Source organism: Arvicola amphibius, chromosome 4 (genome assembly GCF_903992535.2).
Source record: "Arvicola amphibius chromosome 4, mArvAmp1.2, whole genome shotgun sequence".
Taxonomy (NCBI): domain Eukaryota; kingdom Metazoa; phylum Chordata; class Mammalia; order Rodentia; family Cricetidae; genus Arvicola; species Arvicola amphibius.
Genome location: NC_052050.1, coordinates 148,751,249 through 148,761,145, shown reverse-complemented (window position 1 = coordinate 148,761,145; position 9,897 = coordinate 148,751,249). Strand labels below are relative to the sequence as shown.

General features: G+C 48.0%; 1 protein-coding gene across 2 annotated transcripts in view; it reads right to left on the bottom strand.

Annotated features, from left to right (window-relative positions):
- Atp7b (ATPase copper transporting beta) overlaps positions 1-9,897 on the bottom strand; it is a 70,357-nt gene continuing 60,460 nt past the window's right edge. For both annotated transcript variants that reach the window (XM_038328823.2, XM_038328822.1), the window contains exons 16-21: positions 6,969-7,112; positions 4,375-4,517; positions 3,625-3,828; positions 3,427-3,544; positions 2,115-2,217; positions 1-1,495 (exon numbers count right to left, since the gene is read on the bottom strand). In XM_038328823.2, the coding sequence (XP_038184751.1) occupies positions 1,222-1,495; positions 2,115-2,217; positions 3,427-3,544; positions 3,625-3,828; positions 4,375-4,517; positions 6,969-7,112 (986 nt within the window). In that variant the 3' untranslated portion in view covers positions 1-1,221. The remainder of the gene's footprint in view (positions 1,496-2,114; positions 2,218-3,426; positions 3,545-3,624; positions 3,829-4,374; positions 4,518-6,968; positions 7,113-9,897) is intronic.

The window sequence follows — 9,897 nt, the reverse complement described above, 5'->3', positions numbered from 1 at the left end:
AGGGCCAACAGAACCGCACACTGGCTGTGAGTTCCTAGGGAGACACTGAGCTCCTCTGAATCCGTTTCCTTGTTTTTAAAATGTAGACAACAGCTACTGAGCTACTTTTGGGGGGAAAGAGACAATTAATCTGCAAAAAGTACTAACTGCCCCTGGCAATAAGTGACATTCAATAAAGGCAATATTTTTTGTGTGTGTCACAAATGAGAGGAATCTGATTCTGCCAATCTGTTCCAGGTAGTCCAGTAGCTCAGTTAAGCAGGACCTTCTGATGATACCTGATCACAGTCACTAATGACAAAAGCCATTTTACTGGGGAGCTGTGCATGTCCCTCTATTAAATGTCCCTCAGCAGCGGACAGCTCTCTCAGGACCCTCTCTTCTGATGGAACAGTTCTCTCTAGGCACACACAGTAGGCATTTGTGACAAACTCCACGGGACCCCACTAGGTTCCCTTATGCTTACGCCCACCAAGAGACACTGCTTTAAGCACCACAGGTCACAGCAGGGCCATATAGGATGCCCTGGGTGACGAGGACCTGGATCCCACAGGAAAATGGACTCTGGCTTCCCTCCAGCTGTTTGGGAGCAGCATGTATGAATCTGCAGAACTGGCTCTAAGCAGAACAGAAATCTCTCCTCAGAGTAAAGAGGGATGCAGGGAAGCTTTTGGGTTGGGGTGTAAATCGGGGAGTCACATTTAGGCAGAAAATGCAAGAGCCAGAGCATCTAATCCAAGACAGAGGGGCAAGCACATCCTGGTATCAAGATGCCAGCTACACAAGGCAGAAAGCAGCAGGCACATGTGAGGGATGCATGGCCCATGTGTGCTATGTAACGCCAAGCTTTCTGGGAGCTCTTAGTATGGAAAAGCTCTGGATGGGCGCTTGGCTAGGCTTTTGGTACTGAGGGTTCCCCATTTCACTGCCAGCCATACAAATATAGGAGGCGGAGCTCTGAGGAGTGCTGGCTTTCTCTCCTATACTAGAATCCAAGCAGGATTTGGAGAGAGCAGTCCTACCCGGTGTCTGCAGATACACCAGGTTAAGTTCCCACACACTTTGGGAAGGCTAGCAGGATGGTCGGGGCTCGTGATGAGCTTCACCCCCCCCCACCACTGCTGCTTGTTGGGGCTACCCCTGCCGGCTCAACCAGATTGAGCGGAGGCAGGCTCACCTAGAAGGAGCACCTTGGCCCGCCCAGGGCTGCCACCTGAGCTCTCAGATGCACTGCTCTTCATCCCTGTCACTCAGAAGCAGGGACCATTTGTCCCCAGCGTCATCTGCTGTGCCACCATGACGAGACAGTCTGTCTGATGTCAAGGAGGACAGAGACACTTGGCTCACATAGCTGACCTGGTCCCACGACGTGGCCTTAGGGGAATCCCGCCGTCGGTCATCCATGCCAACGTGCACGCTGACCTGGGATGCACTCAGAGGCTTCATGCGGCCATGGGCCTGCGCCTCGTATCTCTCCACGTCGGGCTTTCTGTAGCTGGAAGGCAAGAATCCGAGAGTACTTGAATCACTCTGGACACAAGGCTCTTTTTTGTGGGTGAAATCAACATTTTTCAGTAACACGTGTAACAAAATTTCATGGGCCTTGAAGGAAAAAGACCCTGAATTCCCATGGTTCAAATTCATCTGATCCAGAAACTTTCTATGTCACAACCCCGCATAGTAGGCTGCCATTCACTTTCGTTCAACGAATGCATGAATCAGGAAATCAATGTCTTACTTTTCTGGCAGTGTTAGGGACTGAACCCAGGGTTCTGCACTTGCTAGACAGGTGCTCTGCTAGTGAGTGGTACCCCAGTCCGTGAACATCTCTGTTAAGGAGAACTGGTGACACACGGGGATCGTGTGCTGACATGTGTTCATACAAACAGCTCCTGAGCGTATGAGAAACGCCCAGCCTATGACAAGGGGCAAGTGGTCAGTTTCTTGTCCAGGGTGCTGAAAAGCCACTGCAGAAACCCACTCAGGTCCTTTGTGGTTTTCCCGGATAAATAACGGGGAATGAGAACAAGGAAGCAGGCTGTGTGCCCCCGCCCGCTGGGAGCGCATAGAGCGGAGCCTGCGGGACTCCAGCAGCTCTCCGGGCCAGGACTCACCACTTGAGCTGGAGAGAGGAGAGCACCACAGACACAGAAGAGGCCGCCATGGCCGCTGAGCCCATCCACGGCTGCAGGACAATGCCAATGGGCATGAAGACACCTGCCAGGAAAAGGGCAAGCGTCACCTGACTGCCAGGGAACACGGAGAGCCCTCCTCGGGGAACTGAGATAACTGCGCCCACCAGCTTCCGAGGTCAGACCATCTTCCAAAGCTAGCAGAGGTGCTGCGAAGGGAAGGTGGGTCTCTCTTGCCTATCCTGATTAGATCTATGAATTGGTAGCACCACCCAGCTCAGGGGTTGGGAGCCACAAGGGACGAGCACTATGGATGGTCATAGTCCCTGTCTACAAAGATAACGATCTGTTCTGTTGGGAGGGTCAAAAGCCAGGTCCCAGACATCCCCCTGCAGGAGTCTAAGAAGGGACTGAAATGAAATTCCTGAGCTGGCTCTGGAGATAGAAAGACCCTTCCTTGTCTGACTTCAAGGTCCAGGAGGCTGAGGCAGACTGGATAATTTCTACTATGGAAGTCACCAATAGCCACTTGTACACAAAAGAGAAACTGGCAGAAAAGCTGTGCTTAAGAACTTCTGGCCAGGGGCTAACAAGATGGCTTAGTGGGTGAAGGAACTTACTGACAGCCCTAATGGCCTGAGATCATTCCGAGGACCACATAATGGAATGCGAGAACTGATTCTGGCTCAGAATCCTCTCACCTTAATCAATACCCACGTGCACACACGTGTGTGCACACATGCACACATGCACGCGCGCACACGCACACACGCATACACACAAATAAAATGTAACAAAAAAATTAACCTTCAGGTCCTTTCAGCCTACAAAGCCTTGCAGAAGTGTCTGGAATGGTCCCTTGCCTGGGTCCTCATTTTTTGTGCGGGGAGTAGGAGGGGAGGAAGGGCAGTTTCAAAGCAGAAATACTTTTTCTCTCCAGGTCATTAGTAGGAGTTAGACAGGAGAGTCTGGGCAGGATTCACTTTAAAGACAGGCTCTGAGACAATAGGCTGTGTGTCTGGCATCGCAGGTACCTCAAAACACTCCACAATGCTTATTACTCAGTCCACTTGTCTTAATAAAGCTCCAGAGATTAGGGTCACCTTAAAGGAATGGCCAAGCCTCTTAATCAGCGGTCTATTGAGGGCCAGAGGGAAGGAAGCTGTGAGGCCCCCTCAGGACTTTCCATACCGTGTCTGGCCAGCCAGCCCAAGGGAAGGATGACTCAAGAGTTCATCATGAACTTAGCAGAAAGACCAAAGGTGATGTAAGAGCTAGAGCCGCCCCTACCTACCTGCGGCAATAGGTATTCCAACCATGTTATAAATCAATGCCAGCACCAGATTGACACGGATCCGCCGGACAGTCCTCTTGGAAAGATGAATACTGGCCACCACATCCAGTAAGTCATTCTACAGGAGAGGAGCACGCTTGAATAATGAACTCATGCCAACCCCAGCCCCTCCTAGGACCTGGACACAGCCGAGCTCACTCTGATAAGAACCACGTCTGCTGCTTCGATGGCGACATCTGTGCCAGTCCCAATAGCAATCCCCACGTCAGCCTGGGCCAAGGCTGGGGAGTCGTTCACGCCATCTCCCACCATGGCTACTTTCTGCCCTTCGTTCTGGAGTTCCTGGACCTTGGCCACCTTGTGAGAAGGCAGTACCTCAGCAAAGACTTTGTTGATGCCAACCTGAAAGGAAGGAAATCAATGCCTACTGTAGGTGAGAGGTGACCAGAAGCAGAGATCCTTGGCAGCAACGACATTCTTGTGGCTTTGTATATGTCTGGCTGGCTGGAGTAGGGTGTGTGGGGGTGGAAGTACAATGTTCAGGCATTCACACTAGAGCCACGGTTTATGGAGAGCCATTCAGTGACACATCCTTGTGCCCCAAGCCTCAGTCCAGAGTAGGTTGAACCAAAACAAAAAACAAACAAACAAACAAACAAAAAAACACTCCCATAATAGGATGCTTAAATGATAGGTTTTGTTCTTATTGTTTGTTTATTTTGGTTTGGTTTGGAGACGGGGTCTCTACGTAGCTGTGACTGCCTAAAACTTGCCCCATAGATCAGGGAGGACTCAAACTCACAGAGGTCCACCTGCCTCTGCCTCAGCGTGCTTTTACACCAGGTGCTTAGATTACTTTCATTTTTTTATTTTACTTACTTATCTATTTTGCGTGAGTGGACATGTTTATAACTTTCAAGGACAGAGAATGTCTGGTCACTGTCATACCTGAGTGGCAATGGCTCTGGCTGTCTTGCGGTTGTCCCCTGTGATTAGGGCCACATCCACGCCCATGCTTTTCAGTGTGTAGATAGCCAGGGCAGCCTCCGGCTTAACGGCGTCTGCGATGGCAATCATGCCGCAAAGCGCACCTGAAACAAAGCATCCGCAATCAGCAACAGCGGACCAGGCAGCTCTGCGCAAACGTGATGCCAGGGCTTGCAATGATGGCTCTCTTCATACAACGCATCCACAGGAAATGATCCCCCCAGTACCTCATATGTGTCTGGGTTCTGTTGATTTGTTTTTTTAGTCCTGAAAATGATGGCAAAGAGTACACAGCGGCTCCTGAAGGGGTGGGAGCGGGGACAACCTCACATCCTTCTCCAAAGCCCTGCAGATTGTCCACAGTTTCCACTAGGAACATATATTACTTTGCCAAGAACATTTTACATAATAAGAACCTAGTGTATCAATGAAGTACTACAGAGCAGAAAAAAAATGACATCTTGAAATTTGGAGGCAAATGGATGGATCTAGAAAACATCATATCGAGTGAGGTAACCCGGACTAGAAACACAAATATCATATGTATGGCATTTAGACATAAAGCAAAAAACTAAAAAATAAATGAGCCTACAATTCACAATCCCAGAGAACCTAGACAATGAAGAGAACCGTAAGAGAGACTTACATGGATCTAATCCACATGGGAGTAGAAAAAGACAAGATCTCCTGAGTAAATTGGGAGCATGGGGACCATGGAAGAGGGTAGAAGGGGAGGGGAGAGGAAGGGAGGAGAGCAGAGTAAAATATATAGCCAATAAAAACAATGTATATGTATGTATGTGTGTATATAGATAGATATATGTATATCTATCTATATATATGAGCGGGGAGCTAAACAGAAAATTCTCAAAATATGAAATACAAATGGCTGAAATATTCATTTAAATGTTGACATCCTCAGACATCATGAAAACAAATGCAAATTAAAACTAAAAAGCAGAACCTAGTGTATGTTTGCTTACTGAAATATGAGAACTATACAAACGCTGCTTGCAGTGATGGACAGCTAGCCTAGGAAAGCTGTCCTTTGTTGTCTCTTCCTACAGAAAACATGTTTGTACAGTATGCTTTCTCCTAGAGCGCCAGGCTGCGATGTGACACAGTAAGAGGAACACACCCGGGCACAGAGCCTCTCCTTAGCCCAGTTCTGTCGGAAGAACTTGCAGAGCCCAAGGATTATGGGGGGGGGGGGGTAGAAATAAGGCAGGAAGGCACATCTGACTGGAGCATTCAAAATACAGGGTTGTAAACTATTTTTTGTTCAAACCCAGTTTTAGTTCTAATAACGAACACCAGAGCGAACAAATCGTAGGCTCTGATCTCTCCGGCATACAGTCTGGCATACCCTGAGTACTAAGACACCTACAGTCATGAGACACTGTGCTCACCCATGGGTTGGACGGGGGAAGCTGCAGGGGCCTCCATCCACTAAGGCTTCTGCAGGGAGGCCTCTGATTTCTGTTTTGTCTGTAGTGATGAGCGAGACAGGTGACTGAATTGTCACCTTAGACAGAAGCAAAGATGACAAGAAGCAATTTAGACTTCTAGGAGCAGAATCAAGGCACTGAATTCTAGGCACTGAATCAAGATGGAGATATGACAAAGGAAAGCCTCAACTCTTTGACGAGTGGGAGAAACAGTCTTCCCAGGGAAGAGATACCAAACAATTAGCCCTGGAAACATACACAAAAGAAACATCGTACAGACTGAGCTGGCTATACTTACATATTTGGAAATATACACATATATACATTTACGCTGTCTTAGTCGGGGTTTCTATTGCTGCGATGAAACACCATGACCAAAAACGCAAGTTGAGGAGGAAAGAGATTCTTTGACTTATACAGATCACAGTCCATCGCTGGGGTAAGTCAGGACAAGAACTCAAGCAGGACTGGAACCTGGAGGCAGGAGCTGATGCAGAGGCCATGGAGGGTGCTGCTTCCTGGCTTACTTCCCATGGCTTGCTCAGCCTGATTCTTATAGAACTCAGAACCAACACCCCAGGGATGGCACCACCTCTGCTAACAACCCTCCCCAGTTGATCATTAATTAAGAAAATGCCTTACAGCTGCATCTCATAAAGGCATTTCCTCATCTGAGGCTCCTTCCTCTGTGACGACACAAAAATCCAGCCAGTACATACAGCTATGTCAACAATTAATGAAAAGGAGGCCATGATTTTGACGGAGAGCAAGGAGATGTATATTGCAGAGTTTAGAGAGAGGAAAGGGAAGGGAAGACGATGTAATTACATTATAATCTCAAAACTGAAAGAAATCATTTTATAAAAGAGGGGGCCTCAAGAGAAGTAAGCAAGTGAAAAGAGCAAGAGAGCCTGGAAAACACAGCAGAGTAACAGAAAGGAGACTTTCAAGATAAGAAAAAAGAGAGAAAAACCATGACAAGCAAAAGGAAGAGGAGAGAAGTGGGGCAAGAAGAAAAAGAATGGAAAGGAGGGGAAGGGGAAGACAGAGGCGCCTCCCGCAGAGCTGGGAAGGGTGAACTGTGTTCTAGGCTCAGGCAGAGATTACCATCAATAGCCACCAGGATGGCTGTCTGTCCTTTCATCTCATGGTCTGTCATGGTGTCACTGATCTCGCTGGAGATGGTCAAACCATTGCGCTTCATCCATTCCCGGTTTCCAATCAGCACCGAGAAGGTCTGCGGGCCTGAAGCTATTCAAAAGAGAATGGTTACTCCTGGAAAGGTCAGCTTCACAGGGAAGGAAGTAAAACCCGGGCAGAGACTACAAGCTCCTGTGACACTCCCCTTGAATGACCAGAAAGATACGCAGTACAGAACACTAACGTGAATTAAATGCAGTGTTTCATGCCTTCTGCATGTGTGAAAATGCTGTCAGCATGTTAAACATCATGTAATGTGCTTGCATGCCACTAGAGGTACTTATTTAATGTATGAGAAAGAGTATTTTGCCTGCATGTATGTATGCGCACCACATGCATGCCTGATGCTCACGGAGGTCAGAGGGTTTCGGGTCCCTTGGAACTGGAGTTACAGATGGTTGTGAGCCCCCATGTGAGAATTGGAACAGGACCTGGATCATCTGCAAGAAAAGCATGTGTTCTAAACAGCTGAGACATCTCTCCAGGTCCTGATGCCTTTTTAATAGGGGTCAGAGGATGGCATTTTAGGTCAGACCAAAGAATGTGTTGACTAGATTATTTTCTGGCAAAATAATCCCAAAGTGAATCCACAAAAATCAGGTAAGTCTGTTTCTATGGTACATATACATACTATGAGATAGAGTCTTACACTGAGAAGGGGACACACACACACACACACACACACACACACACACTGCTCTTATATATTAATTTAACAAAATCAAATTACTGCTCCATGTCATGACAAGCTAATGGAAATGCTGGCCTCGAAACCATGATTGTGTAGAAAGAAGCAGAATGGGATAAAGTCTCACCTAGAGTCCCCTGATTTTTTCCCGCACAATCAGGCCCCTTCCCCTCGTCTTTGAAAGACAGAAATACACAGAGACTGCCTAAAGCAGTGACTCACTGTAGGTCCTACGTGCTAAGAAAGGAAATCTTTTGTTGCTGCTTCCAAACGCTTGCATACTTCTATCACTGCCTGCAAAACACCGATCTGCAGAGATGCTCATTCTATTTCTACAAACATGCTGGTGACAGAAATTCCTTTGGTGGGCATGGAGCTCAAAGACCACCCACTAATTACCCGACTCATCAAAGCTATAAGAATGTGCACAAGCAGGGCTGGACCTTTCCAAAGCATTACCTTGGGTTTCTGGCCACAAATAAATAGTTTCTTCTGTCTCTTTAAGTGCATGCTTGATTCTTGCTGGCTGGGATCTTCCATAACAATGTAGCCTAGGTTGGTTTTATATTCCTGGTACTCCTGCCCCATCTCCCAAGTCCTGTGACTGAAGGCATACAGCACACCCAGCCTCTATGACAGGCTCTAAAACCACGGCTCCAGAAAGCACAAGTGACTTTTTATCTGCCACCTTCTGGCAGTATATGACCCCGATGAGACACTACCCAGCTTCTGGATGCTCTAATTAGAAAAGTCGCCTTAGGGATTGAAACTATTAAAAAGCAGCACATGGATGGCATCTAATAACATCGCCTAAATAAGTATTTATTTTGGGGAGCATTCTAGCATTTGCTACCAGTTTAATGTAATCTGGGGAATATTGGGGGGGCAGGCAAGGGAGATGGCTCAGTGCTTAAATGTGCTTCCTATGCAAGCTTGGGAACCTGAGTTTTGATCCCCAGCACTCACATCAAAGCCTGGCCCATGGAACCCCAGCACCAGGGAAGGGATCAGACAGGAAGAACACTGGCCTGCTAGCCTAGCCCACAACAGGGAGCTCCTGCCAGCCAAGCCCACAACAGGGAGCTCCTGCCAGCCGAGCCCACAACAGGAAGCTCTAGATTCAGCAAGAGACCCTTCAAGGGCTAAAAGTGGAGAATAGTAGAGAAGGACACCTAGCCCCCCCCCCCCCCGCCTTCCTCTGTATACACACACATAAGCAAGTCCTACCATCACCACACACAGATGTACACACTTGTGCATACACCATATACACACAGGAATAAAAGAAGGAAGTTAGGAAGGCAGGCAGACAGACTGACAGACAGACAAGGTAGGATGAAGGCAGTGCCGCATGCCTGCAATCCCAGCACTCAGAAGGTGAGACAGAACCCCAGAAGTTCAAGACCAGTCTGGGTTACACAGTTTGACCTTGCCTTAGACAAAATCAAGGAGAGATGGCACAGAGAGGTTAAGAGCACTGACTGTTCTTCCAGAGGTCTTAAGTTCAGCAAGCACATAATAGCTCACATACCAGATCTGTAATGAGATCTGGTGCCCTCTTCTGGCCTGCAGCATACATGCAGATAGATAGATAAATAATAAATCAATCTAAAAAACTTTTTAAAAAACAAACAAACAAACAAAAAAAAACAGTAAAACTAAAATCAGCATCTGCCGCTGAGCAATGTCTTTCCCTGGTGTGAGCAGACCATTTCCGCTTCCCTGGCTTTCTGTCAGCTCTGAAAGTACTCCACGTCACACCAGAGAGCACCCAGCTGGGAAAACGACAGGAAAAACAGATTCTGTGCCACTGCCACCTGGAGCTACGGGAAGGAAAATCAGTGTGGAGTGAGAAAGATGACATTCCAGGGAAGGAGTCGCTATGACTCTAAGTCCTACGCTACCTCAGCCTTCCGTAGGCATGAGAACCTGGAGGCGTCAGCCAGGGACAGTAGTGCACACCTCATGAGAACCTGGAGGCGTCAGCCAGGGACAGTAGTGCACACCTCATGAGAACCTGGAGGCGTCAGCCAGGGACAGTAGTGCACACCTCATGAGAACCTGGAGGCGTCAGCCAGGGACAGTAGTGCACACCTCATGAGAACCTGGAGGCGTCAGCCAGGGACAGTAGTGCACACCTCATGAGAA